At 39.7% G+C, this 21,609-nt stretch overlaps 1 protein-coding gene across 1 annotated transcript; it reads left to right on the top strand.

Annotated features, from left to right (window-relative positions):
- The first annotated feature begins 631 nt into the window (after nucleotides 1-631).
- On the top strand, nucleotides 632-21,182 carry LOC100839807 (callose synthase 7). Its single transcript, XM_010233587.3, has 42 exons — nucleotides 632-1,077; nucleotides 1,951-2,051; nucleotides 2,713-2,810; nucleotides 2,890-2,974; nucleotides 3,068-3,184; nucleotides 3,289-3,420; nucleotides 3,544-3,633; nucleotides 3,776-3,861; nucleotides 3,999-4,140; nucleotides 5,948-6,067; nucleotides 6,155-6,231; nucleotides 6,298-6,364; nucleotides 7,941-8,048; nucleotides 8,122-8,239; nucleotides 8,364-8,695; nucleotides 8,778-8,830; nucleotides 8,925-8,985; nucleotides 10,892-10,973; nucleotides 12,013-12,062; nucleotides 12,139-12,225; nucleotides 12,319-12,402; nucleotides 12,583-12,665; nucleotides 12,734-12,815; nucleotides 12,904-13,067; nucleotides 13,140-13,263; nucleotides 13,357-13,457; nucleotides 13,542-13,626; nucleotides 13,701-13,852; nucleotides 14,678-14,787; nucleotides 14,882-15,004; nucleotides 15,090-15,158; nucleotides 15,273-15,426; nucleotides 15,504-15,609; nucleotides 15,975-16,097; nucleotides 16,164-16,279; nucleotides 16,362-16,445; nucleotides 18,357-18,469; nucleotides 18,553-18,782; nucleotides 19,228-20,025; nucleotides 20,121-20,171; nucleotides 20,273-20,458; nucleotides 20,671-21,182. The coding sequence occupies exons 1-42, from the start codon at nucleotides 882-884 to the stop codon at nucleotides 21,022-21,024; spliced, it is 5,694 nt and encodes a 1,897-aa protein (XP_010231889.1). The 5' UTR covers nucleotides 632-881; the 3' UTR covers nucleotides 21,025-21,182.
- Nucleotides 21,183-21,609: the final 427 nt, after the last annotated feature.

Here is a 21,609-nt window from a genome sequence, read left to right as displayed (position 1 = left end):
TGGGGATGGGCGGGTGGGGGGGAAAATTGGTCCAGGATTGCGGCTCGGATACCAGATTGTTGACACCACACTACAGGGGAAGGAGGCGAGGTTGGGAATCCGCGGAGTTGCTGCTAGATTTCGAATTCTCGAGTTCTATCTGGTTTCTATTCAGTCACTGCCTGTTACATCTCAGCCGCCTCCTCTGGAGGTAGGAGAAGGATACATAAAGCACAGTCATCAGCGATGCCACTCTGCGCCACGCAAACGGGCTGGTAGTTGGCGGAGGCGTGTGGGCCTGGCGTCGGAGTCATCTAGGCCTTGGCCATCTTTCAGGCCCACTGGTGAAACAGTCTGTGGAGATGGGTCGTTGACACATTTTCAGAAGCTTCTTTTTTTGCGAGAAACATTTTCGGTAGCTGAAAAGAAGGAAACAAAATAGCTTCACAGATCTTTTACGACGGAAGCTGAAGAAGTGAACAAAATATCTTCGCAGATCTTCTATGACAGCAGTTTTATCTTAAAAATTAAGCCCAAGCTGATTTCTGATGAAGCTGTAGCAGAAAAAAACCTGATTTTCTTGGATAGCACATCGGGAAACTACGCAAAGTCGCCGTCGAGACAGAGCGGCCACGTCCTTCCATGGAAAGACGAGAAACCGGGACTAGACAGAGGAGGAGGGAGAGCCGAGAGAGAGATGCCAGGGAAAAAGCGCGCGCTCCCCTATCCTCAGTCCTTCTTCCCTCTCTGACGCCGCGAACAGAATTCCTTGCTTCCTTCGCGGGGACTCGAATAGGAATACCACTTGTCCATCCCCTCAAGCACCCTTCCACCGCCGCCACCCCAATGGCGTATAAATCGTGGCCAAGCCCACCACCCCCCTCCTCATCACGCACCTGGCTATGGCGACGGCGTCGACGTCGACGGCGATGAGGCGGAGAAGGAACGAGCTGGGGCAGACGCTGGCATCGCGGAGGTTTCCGGAGGGCGTGGCGGAGCCCGGGGAGCGGGTGCCTGAAGCCCTGGCCCCCGAGGTCATGCCCTTCGTCCGCGCCGCCGACATGGTCGAGCCGGCCAACCCGCGCGTCGCGTTCCTCTGTAAGTTAGGACGAACCCCCCCACATTAAATGGAACAGACAATGTTGCTCACAGTTCAATTGATCAGGGAGCTCAGTATAGTGCTGAGTTGGGATTTTGCAACGCTGTCGCCGATGGTGCTTGCACTGCCTCATTGGCAGTACCTAGTTACTGTGTGAGAAATGTTGGTTGATTTGCGTCAATATTATAAGTCTAGATGCAGTGGGAGTGGCTATTCCATATTGGAGTGCACAATTTCATTTATCTTGGGATTTGAGTATTCTGCTCCATTTCATTCCCTGCAAAGTGTAGATTGAACCATGACCAGTTTACCTCACTACAAATATTCTTGTACTTTTCACTGGGAAATTACTTTTCGTAGAAGGCTAATCGGTAGACTAGCTATTTCTTTTTGTGCCTGTGCGCATCTTAGTATGCAGAGGCCTGGGGTTGAGTTCTCTTGTGGTTGTATCTTCTGGATACAGTGATAAGTTTTTAATTAATGCTTCCTTTATTGGAAAAACAAGTAATCATGTATACTGCACATCACTCATGGCTTTTTTGTGAGTTAACCATCAACCCATTTGTTGTCATGAATCCCGATGTGATATTGGTTAATTGCATGCCAAGTTGCATCATGTGGTTGCTAGGGTTGTTTCTCAGCTTTTGGTGCTTCTAGCTGAGAACTCAGCACGTCCGGAGGTGCTTCTCAGCTTCATGTGTAAACGGGAGAAGTGCTGTTGAGATTGCTAGAAGCACCAAAAGCTGAAGCTGAAGCCCAAACAAACAGGGCCTTATTTTGGTGTACATTTAGACTTCTTGGATCTTATGTTTCATCAATCAGTGCATGCTATTCTGATATGAAATTGGATCTACCATGCTTGATATACCAAGGTCGCAAATATGCCTACAAGAAAGTTCAAAGAATGGATCCATCATCCATCCAACGTGGAGTTCGGCAGTTCAAAACATACATGTCAGTTAAGCTAGATCAGGTAAACCATGCATCTGAAATTATGATGTTGCTATTCCTGTTTCCTCATTGTGGCTTAAATCTTAGCATTGCTCTTATTAGGCTTTTATCAAAAATGAAAAACTTACTCCCTCCATTTCATAATTCTTGTCGAAATATTACATGTATCTAGACACTTTTTAGGAATAGATACAGCCATTTTTTGTCAAATTTGAGACAAGAATTATGGAACGGAGGGAGTACACCTTTTGGTACTGAGCTTATTCATGCTGTGGAAAAAATGTGTATCCACTGTTTGTTAACTCTGGTTTTGATTTTCTTCTTAGCCTAACACTAGGGTAAAAGGAAGAATTTTATTTCTCTTCCGGCCTCTGCAGGGAGCAACACAAGTGTTAGGAAATGGGAGTTGATTCGTATTAGCTATTTCTTAGTCTTACATATGGGGGTAGAATAAGACCTAATGTCAGGAGTACTAATGAGATACAATATGTCCTTGCATGATTTCATTTAGTCTTGGTGAATGGTGACTTGTGTTTGAAGCAGACATGACCGTGTTGTGACTATGCTTGCAAAACTTCCTTCAGTCTGACTGAGCTTACCACATTTTTCACTTTTCCGAAACATACCTACTTTGTCATCTTTTCCTGAGTGATGAATACTTGAGCTTAATCTCTGTTTGACAGGATGACACACCAGTTCCAGTCAACGATGCAAAAGAGATTCAACAATTTTATAAGGACTACTGTGATTATTTGACCAGAACTTCCACAAAAATAAATTTGTAAGGAATAACGACTCATAATCTGTTTCTTCCGTGATGAACTGGATTAATCGCAGTCCTTTTTATGTTGAAAACTCAGTGCGGAATTGGCTAGACATTACCAAGTGGCATCTGCTCTTTATGAAGTGTTAAGAGATGTAACAAACAACAAAGTTGATTCTGAGGTACTCCATTCTAGATTATTGTTTAATAAATTACTGGTCACTTGTTCCCTTTTTGAGCTTTTTCAGCATTGTCTCCCAAATTTTGTTTTGCAGGTGATGAAGCGTGCTAGAGTTGTCGAGGAAAAGAGTGGTCCTTTCAAGCATTACAAGTACAACATAGTCCCCCTTAATTTCCCTGGTTCTTCTGAAGCAGTTCTGGAACTCCCCGAGGTTATTTGTATTTCCTAACACTATGTTGCTCCCACTATTTGTATTTGTTTATGAAAAAAAATCTACGTCATGTTATGATTATATTTATGCTGTGAATGGTGCAGATAAAATGGGCTATTGATGCCATAAGTAACATAGATGGTCTTCCAAAGCCACACATGTCTTCAACGCACAGGGAAGGGGGTAAATCTATCCGGGATTTACTCGACTGGCTTTCTCTAGCATTTGGTTTCCAGGTAAATTGTTGGTTATGTTCTGATATGAAAATGAGCTGTGTCATTTCGTCCAGTTTTACAGGTGCATGTTGTGTTATGCTTGACAAGCATATTTAACACGGTGCTATATGATTCCTTTTATAGAAATCGAATGTGGAAAATCAGAGAGAAAACATGATTTTATTGCTTGCAAATATTAGTACAAGGACTCCAGGACAGGAAGGTCATCCTTTGGTAAGATATATGCTCCTTGGAAGATTTTGTTGCAGGCAATTAATCTTCTATTTTCAACTCTTCTATGATTAGCTCAACTACAGCTTTTGCTATATACTTATATGGCGGAAATCTGACATTGAGTTCGCATGATAACTTTCAGATTGACACTGTCAATGATCTATGTGAAAAGATATTTGGAAATTACGAATCATGGTGTCGCTATTTACATGTTAGTTCAAGAATCGTGTATGTGGTGAATTTTTCTTTATTTTTCTCAATTATATTCTGTACATTTTATGATGGTTTGAGATTTTTGTGATGCTGTTGCTACTTTGTCTCCTGTAGCACTTAACATCTTTAAACATAACTTATCGGTTTTGCAGGATCAAATATGAATATGATGACGCAGAACTAAAGAAGCAGCAGCAGCTAATGCTTCTCCACATTGGATTGTACCTTCTTATCTGGGGCGAGGCTTCAAATGTTCGGTTTATGCCTGAGTGCCTATGCTATATATTCCACAATGTAAGTTTCCTTCTAAACAGAAAGGGCTTTTCGAGCTAGCTTCGCATATATGTAATCAGTAAATTACAAAAAACCACCACATTTGAGGCAGGGTTCTAACATAACCACCAAAAATTATTTTTTCTAAAAACCATTGGTATCAGGCCTAGCTCGAAGCACTGATCTCATAGTTGAGCGCGGATTGACACAAAAAGAACTGACAATGGGATCCACCCGTTAGAACCAAAGTGATGAAGAGGGGCACCAACGTGCCGGACAGGGGAGGTGCGGAGCTCTGGGTATGGCCAGAATCTTGCCGACGGTGAGGTCCTGTGGTGGAGCTGGGTGGTGCTCGGTGCAGAAGCACTATAGGGGCTTGATCACCTGAAACTCAATGTACATCACAAGATCTCAGGCAAGGCATCTGGTCGGTCACACAAGGAGTTGAACTCGTCATATCTGAAGCCTGCGTATGCCGCCCGGAACAGTGAAACCGTTGCGGTGAAGGAGTCTGCCGCAGGCGTGGTGGCCGTGAAGAAGAAGGTTTTCAGAGAGGTGTCCGGTCAGCTATGCAAGGAGTCAAACTCACCAGATCTGAAGCCACTGGGGATACCCGACTCTGTCGGTGCCACTGACAATGGCGAAACCGGGGTGGTGAAGGAGGAGCCCTCCGCGGGTGAGGGGACCGTGAATGAGGAGGCTTTTGGTGAGTCGGCTGGGTCAAAGGAAGCCGATGTGGAAGGAGAGCAAACATGTGCATAACTTGACCAGTCCGTCTCGGCATTGACGGAGGAGCCTGCGGATGGTTTGCGGAGGCGACAAGGTGGCTTGCATGTTGGTGTCAGCGCTTGGGTTCGGAACATTATGCGCACTTGGGCCCGCGCTATTGGCCATGCTGGCACCAACAGATAGGCCCCATCACCAGGCTGGCCCTGACGGGTGGGCCCCACTGCCAGTTTGCTATCAATTCGTGTGCAAGTGAGAGATCAGTGGTTCGAGTGACACTTCACCCAAAAACCAGTGTTTTTTAGAAGAAGAAAATTGGTGGTCATGTTACACTGTTGCCCCAAATGTGGTGTTTTTTTCGTAATTTACTCATGCAATTGAGTATCTTACTTTAATAGCTTATTGGTCATGTTTGATCTATTTAAGGTACATACATAGTGCCTGGCCACGTTAAGTAAATATTATGTTGGTATATGCTTTCCCAATTCCTAGACTGATTCTAATTTTTGCTCTAACAGTTTTACGAGCGTTTTTTGAACTTCTGCAAATAGTGTGCTTGTAGCTCATTCAACATTTACTTCCATTCTAGTTTTGTTTTTCATTTTTACTATCCCAAGCAACATTGCTCAATCAGCAAACACCAATTCTGTTATAACTTTGGTCTAGCTTGGGTTCAGATATATCACTTGTCTAGCTTTTTATGCCTTTGGCCCAGCGTATATCACTTTGGTCTTTATGCTATGTACAAATTCTGTCCCCACAAACAGAAACAGCTCAATGTTTAGGCCTCTTGTCCCACTGCTACTGATATGACATATATGGGTTATTTTATTTACTGCAGTTCCATCACTTCAAGCCTCAGGGTTGTAAACAAGTGGCTTTTCTCACTAACCAGTTACTAGAAACATGACTATCACATCAAGGTCCATTTATAATTTATGATCATGTCTCTCTGAATAGTCCCACTTTATGAGGCAATTCCATCATAAAACAATGAAGGTGGACTAGGGCTAGGTCCAATACGAGTTTTACACCCATTCAGATGCTAACCTGTCATTGTAGACAAAGGTTGGCAATTCATGATCGTTTATTAATTTGGCAGATGGCAAAACAGTTGAATCAAATGGTTGAAGAAAATTATTTTCAACCACCATCAGGCTTTGAAGAAGAGGGATCATTTCTGAAAATTGTCATTGAACCTATCTACAAGGTTCTGCAGAAAGTGAGTCTGTAGAGTTTGCGAAACAACCTATACTATTCTTGCAGAAGTTATTGTCCTAACAAGTTTGCTTCTTCTTTCGCTCTAAAGGAATCACAAAAAAGCAAAGGTGGTACAGCTGGCCACTCAGCTTGGAGAAATTACGACGACCTGAATGAACAATTTTGGTAATCTCATTTGTTATTTGTCATTGATTATCATTTTCTGTTTCCCGTAATATTTCTTCCCTATAGGTCAGAGAAATGTTTTATGAAGCTTGGCTGGCCATGGGATGACAGAGCAGACTTCTTTTATCAAGCGGTATGTGACAACTGTGATTAATTGATAAACTTCAGACAGTGAAATAAAAAACTAGAGTACGATTATCTTACCAGGGAGTGTCAAGAGTTTGATCAACACATTATAGCTTCTTGAACAAATAAGATTTTTTGCAGCAGTGTGGGGACTTAGGGTTTACAAGTATAGTTATATTATCTGCGTCATGTGAGTTAAACTGTTTCTCAATACGAGGATTGCAACAGTGGAAACAGAATAAAATTATGATACTTTATTCGCAAGTTATATACACCAGAAGTTTGTGAAAGAAAAGGAGAAAGTTTTACAATCACACTGTACCATGTGTAGCAGAACCAGTTCATCTCCCGCAAGCAGGTGAAAAGGCTAATTTGCATTCAAGTCCTAATATCTGCTTAATCACAATAATATCAAAATTAGAGCAACGCTACAACTCTAAATCTTGTATGTCTATGCGAGCCAATTTTAGATTTCTGGTACCCTGCTACCCATGCCTCCCGGCCTCCGCTATCGCACCCACCAGATCCTTAAGGAACAAAAACTATCCATGTCCGAGGCCTGCATTTCTTAGTTTTGTATGCACCTCTAATTATATTTTTTGCCAAGGAAAATATAGCCACAAAAAAGACCTAAATTTTGCAGCTATTTAATCTTTGAGCTAATGACATAGGGAGATTTAATTTCTGAAAAATCTATCTCAAATTTCTTTGCTGTAAAAAGCTGAAGCATATTTTCCTGAAGGTGGTTCTACTGGAAACTGTGGAATTTGGAACAGAGCTTACTTTGGTGTGGTCTGTTGTGGTTTAGTTAACCGGATTATCTTTTCGTGCTGTCCTATTTGAACTGGATCTGGTGACTTATGCATAATGTGCAAGGATACTAACCTGGCTAACCAAGTGGGTTGGGATCACTTGCTGCATTAGGAACCGAAACAAACATACAAAAGAAGTATTTGACCTAGTTCTCTCCATCAAAGTATATTTCCAAAGCTACCAATAAAATAGTTTATAAAAAATAGCCAAGTTAAATGTTATAATCAAAATTTGATTCACAGTGCTTGGCTTCGCTGATTTCTACACGCAACCCCTAGGTTACAGATTATTTCAAAAATTACAGACCTTGTTATCTATATGAAGAGAAAAAGGACAGGTATTTTATGCACCATGGAGCCTAGGGACCCTAAGTAATATCTGCTGATCTGCATCAAGATTCACAACTTTTGATGCAGGCACCATTCCAAAGTTGTATTTGAGATATCGAACTCAAAATATTTTAACTTTATCTTGATTTAAACTACTTTGAGCTGGTTTTCATCATAAATAGTCACTATTGTCACATTAATTGTAAAACTCAATAAAATGAGTTCGAATCGAACTTATGAAAGATATGAAGTAAATTAAACATTTCAAACTCAAGTACTAATTTCATATCAACCACAGTTGGCTCCACAGAACCGTAAGTAATTATCGAAAACCAGTACTTGTTAATTCTAATCTTCCAAACTCGAAGGTATTCATGTTCAATTGAAACAACTAACATGCTCATTTACTATTTTGTACTATGTTTTTTTGGTTTCTTACAGGGTCATACAGCAAGGAAGCCCAAAACAAATTTTGTTGAAGTCCGCACATTTCTGCACCTGTTTAGAAGTTTTAATCGTATGTGGATGTTTTTTCTACTGGCTTTCCAGGTGATTCCTCTTTTGAAGCACACCAAATTCTTTTAACATGTAAATATTTAACTTAAATGGATTGATTCTTTAGGCAATGCTAATAGTTTCATGGAGTTCTTCTGGATCTCTTTCTGGAATTGCTGATGCCACTGTTTTCAGAAGCATATTAAGTGTCTTTATAACTGCAGCTCTACTCAACTTCATAAAAGGTGTAGTAATTTCTCAGTGCTTTCATTACAATGCACGTGCATGCACTTTGTTATGTTAATTAATATGTCATGGTCTTCACTAAAGATATGCTATTTCTGACACTTCTTTGTTCAATTATTGCAGTGACATTGGATATACTGCTTACTTTCCAAGCATGGGGAAGTATGGAGTGGACGCAAATACTCAGATATATACTAAAATTACTTGTCGCTATTGCTTGGACAATAATTCTTCCAGTAACATACTCTAGTTCCATAAAAAACCCATCTGGTGCTGGCAAACTCCTGAATAGCTGGACAAGGAATTGGTATAACCAGTCTGTGTATAATGTTGCAATTGTCATATATATGGTTCCAAACATTTTGGCTGCTTTGCTTTTCTTGTTGCCACAACTCCAAAATGCCATGGAACGCTCAAACTGGCGTGCAGTTATTCTTCTTATGTGGTGGATTCAGGTCAGTCTTTCCTATATCTAGCAAGACAATTACTGGAAGTTGAGCATCTTCAGTACTTACATAGTGTCCTGCTGCATTTCAGCCAAGATTGTATGTCGCACGTGGCATGCATGAGGATATATTGTCAATTTTTAAGTAAGTTTGCCATGTGTCTATCAAATTATCACCGCCAGTTCAGTTGAAAATGACAACTTTTTTTTGAAAATGACAATTGAATGCAAATAAACAGGTATGTCTTTTTTTGGGTTGTGTTGCTCACCTGCAAGCTTGCATTCAGTTTCTATGTTGAGGTAAATTACTAAACACTTTAAGTTGCACTTTTCCAAAGACATCTTTTAAATTTTCAAATTTTCTATCCATACTCTTCTACGTGTGTGAAAAAGAAACTTGGCAGGAGCATTGCCAGTTAAAAAGGCTGAGATGCAATAACTAGTACAAACTAGAGATATTTTTCATAAAACTGACCTGCGCACGGTGTTAGAAGTTTATAACAAGATACATGTTAATATGAGGATTCTGGTTCTGTGTTCTGACAAACTTATACAGTGATAGATTTGCATCAATTTATAACTTCTAGTGCTAAATTCTCTTGGTTAGATATTGATGTGTATATATTTCACAATTCTTTTTCGAGAAAGGGAAAACGGTGCATTGAGTGATAGAAATGCTTTCAAGCCTCAATATAGGCCAAAGCTCCCTTGCAAATGCCACAACCCTAAGCGACAAGCTCTGCCATAATGATGCGTGAATGCTGGTTGCCCCTGCTTATGCCCACAGGCCACAACACGAGCCTTGATGTTGATAGCATCTATCAGCCTAGTAACGTCTCGTCTCTTGTTGTTGAAGACGGCAGCATTTCGCTCCTTCCAAATCAACGATGCAGCATGAGTCTGGAAAAAATGCCTTTTCACCACGCCGCTGGAGTGGACTGGATGGTTGATTGCCGGCAGCCCACGAGCTTGTCCTCAACTGCTGGAAGTTGTACAGTCGAGCGGACCCACGACAGGACCTCATGCCACAGGGCCCGTGAGAAGGGGAAACTCACGAGCAATTTAGAAGTACCATTATTGAATTATAAAACTTAAAATATAGGTGGCCCAGGTAAAAAAGTCCAAAGTTTTGACAAACCACAACATTTTCTTTCTGAGAATATGCAGATATTTGCACCAAAGCGATGATAGATAAAAAACAGTGCATGTGTGAAATAGCTCTTGTGGGTGCACAGTTATAGAATATAGATGGTTTAGTCTATGCAGATGGTAACATGGTCCTGAGCCCTGAAGTGCCTGCTGTACCTCATGAGCTTGCCTCGGCTTGCATGCTGCAAACCATGCCCAGGGCGTCTTGGTGCTCGCCATCAAACATGTACCTGTTACTCTGTTGCCAGATGGAGCCCCCCCCCCCCCCTCGCATGTCCAGGCTGGCATCTGCCTAACTGTTTCTGACCACCAGTCCGAGAAGGATTCGCTGCAATCTAGTATCAGGTCATACCTGATGCATGACTTGCTGGACTGTTTGCAAGCAATGCAGACTGCTGCACCTGTTGGTTCTTACCATGCTAGCTGGTCCACGCCGCGGTTTTGGAAGCTAACCACAGTAACCACATAATTTTTGTGCTAAGCTAAAAGAATGTGTGAAGTTTTAGGAAGCTCGGGTTAATTAACCTAGGCATACCGCTTTGTTATCTTTTTTTTGTTGAGAAAACGCAAAAGCTTTGTGTCATTGTATTAAGAGAGTTGTGTAACCCACGAGTGGGCAGCACCCAGAATACAACACCACTCGTCTAGGGACTAAAATCTTCCGGGAGTATCACTCCGAGGCCTACTGCCCCAGCTCTCACCCAAAGTCGAGCATCAGCCTTGAGCTGGTGGAGGGAGACGATGTTGGATTGATGTTGCAAAGAGCTACTGTGAGCTCAGGACCTGGAAACACATTTGGAGAGAGTATGGCCTTTGAAAATAAACTTTATATTCAAGCAAATGGATTTATAACCCTTACCTTGATTTACTGTGTTCCCTTGCCTGGTTATTTTCTGGTAAAATATGGGCGATCTAGCATATAATTTCACATGGGTGACAAGTTTGCTCAAAGGTCTTCGTTCGCTAATTGTTATACCTTTTGAGAAAATGGATAGATAAGAAGTAATGCTATTTTATTGCTTTCTTACTCTATACGACATGTTTCATTTTTACACAGATATCCCCCATGATTGAACCAACGAAGTTTATTCTTAATCAAGTAGTTGGGAATTATGAATGGCATGAAATCTTCCCTTTCAGTAAGTACATTGTGATATAGCTATATTGTATAAATGCAATTTTTATTGCTTGTACATCAAGGTTGGGTTTAAAGTTTCGTGTACTTTAGTGATCTCGATTTTGTACAAAGAGTTGATGCAACATTGGTTCTATAAGCTTCATAAAGATTTAAATATTTAATTTTTAAATGCAAAGTGAAATTGTTAAAACCATCTGAGAGTCATAATTTAGAGATATAATATTTATTTACTCGGCAATCAAAAAATTACACTAAAAAACGTATATATGAAGTCAAGCAAACAAAAGAGTTGCTTGACCAAAAGTAGACACATAGAATCCTATTCAAATTTGTAACATCGTAGATTTCATTAATTTAACACTCTTTTCATGAATAAAACATTTCTGTGATTTTTATTAAATTATATCATAGTCTATTGCTAATTTCAATAGCTTCCTTTGTCATGGTTTCACTTCTTTGCATATCTAAACATTCATTATGTTCTTACTTTCTACTGTTTTGACTTGAGGAATTGATAACTTTTTATAACCTTTTGTTTATTGCATTATGTAATTTCAAAAATCTTATCATTGTTAGTTTTTTATTATATTCCTCATGGCGATTTATTTTCCTCCTGTTACTTACTTTTTTCTTGTTAGTTTTATCTTACTGTTTGGATCCATGATACAAATGTGTTTATGTGAATTGTTTGAAGGAAGGGGATATTTCAAGCATAGAATAGAGAAAAAAATTCATAAACCTTGAACTCTTCCCAAGTTCATTTTCAACCTTTAAACTCTAAAACCGCCTGAGTTCCAACCTTGACTTAAACCGTCCACTTTACAAGTTCATGTGGTTTCACAAGTGGTTTTGGCTGACACGGATGTCATGTTGACTGGACAGGTAGATACTTCTAGGTTGCAACTCAGACGTTTAGAGTTTATGGTTGACAAGTGGACATGTTTGCAGAATGGATTTTGTAGATGTGGGGATGTTTGACAGTATTTTTCTAGAGGATATATACTCTAGTCACTTACAGTATTCTTGTTTGTTTTTTGTAGTGCCACACAACCTTGGTGTTGTCATTACTATATGGGCACCAATACTCTTGGTACGCAATTGTAATACAAATATGGAAGCTCTTATGCCGTTCTTTTTGTCATATCAACTACCACTTCGACTTGTAGGTGTACTTTATGGACACACAAATATGGTATGCTATTTTCTCCACGGTCTTTGGGGGGGTTTCAGGTGCCCTCAGTCATGTCGGTGAGGTCAGTGATCCCTTTACATTTATGGCTACATGTTCACAGTATTTGTTTGTAAACTATTTAGTTGTGAGACCTTAACTTTTGCTTTTGATGCAGATACGTACCCTAGGCATGTTGAGAGTCAGATTCAAATCAATGCCAGATGCTTTCAGGAAATGCCATGCCGCAACTCATAAAGAGGTTTTGTACTGGCAAATGATTTAGTTTCTACTTCTACTGGGGTTTTGGCATCGCTGTTAGCTCATGTGTCTAATTCATGCAATGTGTTATTCCTTTGTTCAAAATGTTAGCAAGTTAACCTATGCGTCCGATTACTGAAGACATGTTGTTTTGACTGACTTTGATGTCCTTAATTTCCAGCAAGCACTTGATGTGAGGAGCTTCTTTTGTGTTTGGAATTCATTCATCAATTCCTTGCGAGAGGAAGACTTCATCAGTGATAGGTTGGAACTGTGAACTTTCTTTTATAAATGCCATTCGCCTGCTAAACCTCACAAGCTTTATTTTTCAGAGAAAAGGACATATTGATGGCTCCGTCATCTGCAAGTAATTTACCTGTTGTTCCGTGGCCTCCTTTCCTCCTTGCCAGCAAGGTGTGTAATGGGCATAAGTGTGCAGATATGGGAAATGAAATGCTCATTGTTGCTTTTGCTGATGCTCATGTCCTTTTGAATATACCAGGTACCCACAGCTCTTCATATGGCCATGACTTCCAAAGAAGGCGATGACCATGAGCTGATTGAAAAAATCAAACTAGACAAAGACAGATACAATGCAGTTGTAGAATGTTACGAATCCTTGAAAACTATAGTTTATAGTCTTCTGCTCGACTATAATGATCGAAGGTAAGAACCATCATCTTTATTTCATTTTGAATTTTGCTTGGGTTAATCGTTGATTTTTATAAATAATTTCAGAATTGTTGAAGATATCGATAAAATAGTGCGAAATAGTATGCAAAATAACACACTTTTAGAGGACTTTGAAATGGCAGAAATTGGCAAAGTCAGCAACACATTGGCAAAATTCTTACAGCTACTGGTAACACACTATTATTGATTGATTGATTAATTACTTTTATATATTTTGTACATATAATGTTGATTGTTTCTAATTGCTATTTAACATCTGCAGAAGTGCGAACCTACTGATGTTACTTCAGAGAGGAAAATTGTTAACGCATTGCAAGATTTTATGGAAATCACTACACGAGATTTTATGAAAGATAGACACGGGTACAATTATAACGATTTATACTAGTATTGCAAGAAAACTCCTTATATTTGAATAATGATGTATTGTATGTAAAACTCTGGCAGTATTTTGAAAGACGAGAATGAGAGAAAGCAGAGTTTCACAAATCTAAATATGAACGTGGTAAAAGCTGACTCTTGGAGGGAGCAGGTCTGCAATCATCACTATGATTTATTCAATTATAATGCTAATTTCTTTGTACTGAACAAATGTTTTGGTCTCAGTGTGTCCGGCTGCATTTGTTGTTGACTATGAAGGATTCTGCAATGGATGTACCAACAAATTTGGATGCTCGCCGTAGGATAACCTTCTTTGCAAACTCACTTTTTATGAAAATGCCGAGAGCACCTAAAGTGCATGATATGATATCCTTTAGGTGTGTATTTTATCTTTTATGTTATTGTTATTTAAAAAGTATGATGAGGTATGCACAGTTCAGTCTTTGGTGAACCATATGGTTGCTGTTCTTTTCTAATTATTGACCTTTTCGGGTGCATATCACATCCTGTAGTTTGTGGTTCAAAAACACACCAATGGATATCTCACCGACAGTCAGTGAGGCATCTTTTAAAATGTGAAGCTACATGGTAGCACACAGTAAAAAGTACGCAAGCACTATAAATCTGCAGTTTACTGTGATGATGATCGAGTACTAGTTACAGTAGTAATTGGTGTTTCAACGAAAACCTAACAGTCCCGTGAGTATTATGTTATATTGGATCATAATTATTTTTAAGGTACCAAATCCTAACATATGATAAGGTTACAAACTAAATAAAACTATGTAGAGCAACTTATGTTCCTATATGCCAAAAACAATTGTTGCATGTAACTGCTGGATTTTGACTTGTCAATTATAAATTTGAGATTGAACTATATCCTAATAAGAATAAAATATATAAGAAGCAAACAGACAACATTGATATTGTTTGTTTGTATTAATGGTTATAGAGCTGTCCACACGAACAGAAGTATCATGTGACTCTTTCTTCAGCAATCTTGCAAAATCTAGATGGTACATAAATATATAGAAAGTTAGACATATTGATAAATCGCATCCACAGTTGATGTTTCTATTCTATCTTTTACATCTGGCCCAAAATCTCTCATGTAGCTGTGAGATGAGTTTGTGCTGTTATGAATTTACTCTCTCTACATTCAATTTGAAGCACATCACATTCTAACAAGATTCACCGTTCAGTGTTTTGACTCCTTACTACAATGAGGAGGTACTATATTCGTCTCATGAGCTAAATAGAAAGAATGAAGATGGCATCTCAATATTGTTTTATCTACAAAAGATTTATCCAGGTGAGCAGCTGATTTTATTTTTATTTTTCTTAAACAAAATTCGTCAGTTTTTCTACTCATTATAAAACTTAAGAAATGCTTGTCACTTCTCTAGATGAATGGAAGAACTTTCTAGAACGCATTGGTGTTGATCCAGATAATGAAGAGGCAGTAAAAGGATGCATGGATGATATCCGTATATGGGCTTCTTACCGGGGTCAAACACTTGCCAGAACTGGTAACATGAATATTGTATCCTATTGGTAAGCTGCCACAATTTTGTCTTTATGCTTGTCTTATTATTTGTATCTAAATTTGTCTAGTGAGAGGAATGATGTACTATAGAAGAGCTCTTGAATTACAATGCTACGAGGATATGATAAATGAACAAGGTTAGCCGCATAATGTTCTGAACACTGGTCCTGCACTTTTCATTTCATGGGCACAGCTGAAAAAATATAGCTTGATTATGTGGTGATGAATTGTGTTATTTGGTTATATCTTAGGTGATTTGAGTGGAGACGAACCTGCAAGGTCCATGGCGATTGCTGATATCAAATTTACTTATGTTGTTGCCTGTCAACTCTATGGCATGCATAAGGCATCCAAGGATTCCCGTGAAAGGGGTCTCTATGAGAACATCTTAAATCTGATGCTAACGTAATTCACTCACCCTTCATTCCTTTATGAAATTTATTTGCCATGGCTTCCTTCAGTTTCATGTACAAATCATGCAGCTATCCAGCTTTGCGGATTGCTTACATTGATGAGAAGGAAGTGCCACTACCAAATGGTAAAATAGAGAAACAGTATTACTCCGTTCTTGTGAAAGGTGATGATGAGGTACTGAATTCACATTGCATGAACTTAAATGCTTGCTTTCTTTATGTAGATGTTTAATTATTCATGGCTACATTTTATTTTTCACCTTTGACTCTCATGTTGTAGTTGGTACTTGCTCGTTTGTAACATTTACAAAATAAATTCGGAACAATATGCAATAAAATTGATCTCATAATTTAGGTGCTAAATATTTCCAGAAAGTATAAGTGTATTAATTATCCTACACTGCTCTGTGTATTCAATGTGTGCTTATCTAAATATTTTGCATGGGAACAATTCTTATATAGCTTGATCTTGCTATTAGTTTGGTCAGGGATTGGACTGACGGGTGATGAACGACCATATTTTATTTATCCTGTTTATAGGAAATTTACCGTATAAGGCTGCCTGGTAAACCAACAGAAGTTGGAGAGGGGAAGCCTAATAATCAAAATCATGCCATAATCTTCACTAGAGGAGAGGCACTTCAAGCAATTGACATGAACCAGGTAAGTAATCTGTATTTTAGTTTTAAGTCTGAGCTAGCAGTGCATTTAACATGCCCTGTTGTCCAGGATAACTATCTTGAGGAAGCATTTAAAATTAGGAATCTGTTGGAAGAGTTCCTTATTAAGCATGGAAAGTCCAAACCAACAATATTGGGTGTTCGCGAGCATATCTTTACAGGAAGGTTAGTTTTCTATTGGTTACAGATCATGTCTTAACTTTATTGTAACCAAATATTTGATTTAACATTATCACTTCACATGTAGTGTTTCATCACTTGCCTGGTTTATGTCCAACCAAGAGACCAGCTTTGTTACTATTGGACAACGTGTTCTTGCAAATCCTCTCAAGTATGCTTTCTTCCAATTTTAAAATTCAGTTGACATTTTTTCTTATTATATAGCTTATAAAATGTATTCATTATTCGACCACCTCAAGAGTTTCCTGATCTCTATAGTTTCTCCTAAACTTTTTCCTCTCAAGCATTCTTGCTCTTCCACTCAGCCATCACCAAGCACAACCAACATTTTTTAGTTAAAGATTTTTTTTGGTGTGCTGCTAAACAATTTTGTCTATTCTCTCAACCAAACACTGGAACCACCTCCAGAACTGGAACCATTCCACTTCGTTCCACTTGATTCCCTCAACCAAACACAGCCCAAGAAGACAAACCAAAGTTTGCTACTGCTACTGCTAGTCTGCAACTATAGCTTAGAGCCTAAGAAAATACAAACTGACTACTAGGTCTAGAAGGACCTACAGGCTACTGCCTTATAACTCCTAAGTAGAGCAGGGATTACTCTCACAATAACAACAGGGAAAACACCTGAATAAACAAATTTTAAAATATTGTAGAATTTTTTCAATGCCGATTTCAGATTACACATTGATCACTAAGGATTACGACAAAAATCAACAGTAATATCAAGCAATTAAATTTGAAATTTCATAGTTCTAATATTCTGGTTTTCAAAATGAAATTCTTTGCACTATCCCAAAGATTACTGCTATGGACCCTTTAATTGCACCTGGCATTTTACGACTTCAAAACATGAATCTCTCCTTTTCACAAAGGTTGGCGTATTTCGTTTCGTTGAGACAAGGCTTTGACCAAATATTACTATATTTTTTCGCAGCAGTCCAAGGGGTTGGTTCACTTTTGGTCATGCTACCTTTGCTTTGCTCTTCTTTTTCGGACACATTTGGCATGGCGCTAGAACCTTGTTCCGAGATGTTTTTGCTGGTATTGATCCAGATTTGGATGCTCAAGTGGAGTTTGGAACATTCCAAAAAGTTGGAGATCCTAATGTGTTTTTCATGCATGAAATTTGTACCAATAAATTCGTCTTCAAAAGTTCTTTCTAATAATTATGGTTTCGTATCATATAAATTACATATTAGTAGAGTTATCGTTTGTCAAAGACTTGTCTTAACGAAACCAAATATGCCAACCTTTCTGAAAAGGAGAGAGTATTTCACAAAGTGTTTTAAAACATTCTACAAACATAAGATATTTACACTAAGTTTTATTTATCATGAAACCTTTTGTTGGATCAGATATTTAGAACTTAAAAAATAAACCCCAATATCTTTTATAAATTAGTCTTAACCCATTTTTCAGCACCAATTATATACAAAAATGGACAGAAACTAAACAGCATATACAAATACATGGCCAATTTGTACTATCACAGTCGTACTTCACATGCACAAAGAACAGAGTTGTACCCCCGGACCACACACATATGGACCCGAACGATGTTAAACAGCCAAGGGTACTTATCACAAAGCGCCAAGTCACCACACCACCTGTCTTCCCATAAGTGAATTGATTCAACCATTCTTCACCTGAAACTCCCCAAAGTGGAGGAAAAGATCCTTGATCCAGATGTTGAGTTCTGTCTTTGGAGAGGATGTATTCTCGTGTTGCTCCTACCAACTTGGCTCAGATGACTTTACTTCCTCCCGGATCAAACACCTCCAATGATGGCCTCATGCTGGTCCAAGCACAACACCATAAACAGCAGACCATCCCACTGCCTCGGCTTGGATATAGAGTCCAACTTGGGCATGGGTGCTCGCCATGATGTGCTGCTGTTGCATCGTGCAGCACCTCTGCCGCAACTGCGGGCTTGTACCATGAACATTGGTGTTCCTTTTCAATTTCACAAGAATGATATAGGTGTACCTTGTGGTGGAGATCATTGTACCATGAACATTCGAGACTGGAGTTCCTTTTTAATTTCACAATTCTGATGCAGGGTAAGATTCCACTATGGTCATCCTGATGTTTTCGATAGAATCTTTCACCTCACAAGGGGTGGCATAAGCAAGGCCTCAAAGGTTATTAACCTCAGTGAGGACATCTTTGCAGGTAAAGTATCCAGAGATTGTGCACTATGCAATTTTTCTTCCTTTTTCCCCAGTAAGCTAATAATTGTTCTGATAAATTTTAAGGCTTCAATTCAACCCTTCGTCAAGGTAACATTACCCATCATGAATACATACAGTTGGGTAAAGGACGTGATGTTGGAATGAACCAAATATCCAACTTTGAGGCCAAGGTGGCAAATGGAAATGGCGAACAAACACTATGTCGTGATGTTTATCGACTAGGACACACATTTGATTTCTACAGGATGTTGTCTATGTACTTCACCACAGTTGGCTTCTACTTCAATAGCATGGTATGAATTGCGTGCTTTGACATATCAACTTTATATGCACTTCCAGGAAATAGAAAATTAGATTTATTTACTTTGTGAGCATCAAATCAACGGCATCAGATATGTGGCTGCCTTGCATCAATAATCGTACTTGCAAAAAGTCCTGCTGCTGAAATCAATAGTCACTTTCATCACATATTTCTATAAAGATTGAACCAATATGTTGGCCTGATCTTAAGTTTGATGCACATAAAACCATGTTGCATCACATATCATGCTCCCTTGCCTTTGAATTTCATGTATCTAAGATGATCTGTCAAAGCTCTTGCCTCACACGGATATAAATTGACACGCTGTTTCTATTGTTTCTAAGCAATGACCAACATATGGTCAAATGTATGCTGTGTTTTGTTCAAAGTACATAAGGAACATAAATCATCATGCATATGATGTCTTTAATTTTCAGGTGGCCGTTCTTACAGTGTATGTATTTTTATATGGGAGGTTATATCTTGTTTTGAGTGGCTTAGAAAAGTCAATTCTCCAAGATCCACGGATTAAAAATATCAAGCCCTTCGAAAATGCACTTGCCACTCAATCTGTATTCCAACTTGGGACGTTGCTCATCCTCCCAATGATAATGGAGGTTGGCTTGGAGAAAGGTTTTGGCAAAGCTCTGGCTGAGTTTATAATGATGCAACTTCAGTTAGCTCCTATGTTCTTCACGTTTCACCTTGGAACAAAGACTCACTACTATGGAAGGACTATACTTCACGGTGGTGCTAAGTATAGAGGTACAGGCCGGGGATTTGTTGTACGCCATGCAAAGTTTGCTGAAAATTACAGAATGTATTCGCGGAGCCACTTTGTGAAAGCATTGGAATTGCTCATTCTCTTGGTTGTTTATCTAGCATATGGAAGTTCTTACAGGAGCTCAAGTTTGTACGTATACGTCACAATTTCGATGTGGTTCCTTGTGTTCTGTTGGCTGTTTGCACCTTTTGTCTTCAACCCGTCATGCTTTGAGTGGCACAAGACTGTTGATGACTGGACTGATTGGTGGAAGTGGATGGGTAATAGAGGTGGTATTGGCCTGGCACCTGAGCAAAGTTGGGAGGCTTGGTGGGTTAGCGAACATGAGCACCTGAAGAATGGAACAATACGTAGCTTGCTCTTGGAGCTGATCCTCTCCCTCCGCCTACTGATCTACCAATATGGTATTGTTTACCACTTACACATAGTGCACGAGAACAAAAGCTTCATGGTAATCTTCCTGCCTAAATTGCTCCTTATCCTCTACATTGCCCATTTAAAAGTTTCAGCTAGAGTAATGCTTTGTTGAATTGTTGTTTTCCCCAGATATATGCACTATCGTGGCTGGTTATTGCCATCGTTCTTGTTTCACTTAAGGTAACATATCTATTTTTTTGGAGGAAAGGTAACATATGTATTTGGTATCACAATGTTTTATATGTTACAGTACTTTGACACCTGTGTGTCTCTTCTTCCAGGTGGTTTCATTGGGGAGAGAGAAGTTTGTAACAAAGTTCCAACTTGTATTCCGTATACTCAAGGGCATTGTCTTTCTTGTCCTCATCGGCTTGATGGTTCTCTTATTTGTTGGTTTTGATCTTGCTGTCTCAGATGTTGGTGCCAGTATCTTGGCCTTCATCCCAACTGGCTGGTTTATTCTTTTGGTGAGTGATTTCTCTATTCCACTGTTAGCTCTTTTCTCTTTTGCAATGAAATCCACATTTAAATTTTTCTAATTACTCAAGCTGTTATCAGTATACTGGATATGGCACAAGATACTGTTTGAAACCTTCTGGAAAGAACATCTCAGGTTTCTACCAGATGGCAAGTTTTTTGAGGTAAAGATGCTGACATCTTGTTCTGTGGCTCCTTGTAGGCTGCGCAACTATGTGGACCGCTGTTTCGGAGGTTGGTCATCGAGCCAGTTGGCGTGCTGTGTTGCTCCTGCTGCCCTGGTGGTGCATGCAGAGGGCGTTGCTGCGCCAAGTTCAGGCAGAGGGGTAAGGCCGTGCTCCGTAAGATAGGGCCATGGGACTCCATCCAAGAGATGGCGAGGATGTACGAGTACACCATGGGGATCCTCATCTTCCTGCCTATCGCCGTCCTGTCATGGTTCCCTTTCATGTCCGAATTCCAGACGCGTCTGCTCTTCAACCAAGCCTTCAGCCGAGGTCTGCAGATCTCAAGGATCCTCGCTGGGCAGGATGGGAGGAGCACGAAGCGTGACTGATATAGGTTGCATGCGACAAGCATGAGGCGTTCATGGCATGCATCTTGTAAAGAGAGATCATACTTGTTGTGGACACATTGATTTATAGTATTGGTTGTGTTCATATTCGATTTGGATGTGTATATTGGGGACAAATTTGCTTGGTTCTCAGCATTGAATGACGGAAACACCTGATTGTTCAAAAAAAAAACTGAAAAACACGATATTGCAAAGACGCTAAAAAACCTGGTCCTAGGGGTCGTGGTCGAGGACGAAACTACGCTATTTCAATGATCTTGAAAAACACGATATCGAGATTAGCCAGGAAGATAGAGCAAAGGTTAGCCAGGAAGATAGAGCAGATTAGCATTTAAAACTAATCCCAAAGCATCACGTAGCCACGCCTCCAGACACATGCACGACGACACGTAGCCAACCGAACCGCCATAGCGCCAGCCCACTGACCACCTGGCCCACCGAACAGGAATCCCAATCAAAAATCGAAGAAGGAAGCAGAGGAAGTGGCAGCTGAGAGGGCGAGAAAACTGCCGCGTAGAGATTGCAGGAATTGATGAAATCTCGTCTGACTCCTGCAAGGAGTCTTTC

Source organism: Brachypodium distachyon, chromosome 2, assembly GCF_000005505.3.
Source record: "Brachypodium distachyon strain Bd21 chromosome 2, Brachypodium_distachyon_v3.0, whole genome shotgun sequence".
NCBI classification, from domain to species: domain Eukaryota; kingdom Viridiplantae; phylum Streptophyta; class Magnoliopsida; order Poales; family Poaceae; genus Brachypodium; species Brachypodium distachyon.
Note: the sequence above shows the minus strand (reverse complement) of the source record. Positions and strands in the feature narration are given on the sequence as shown.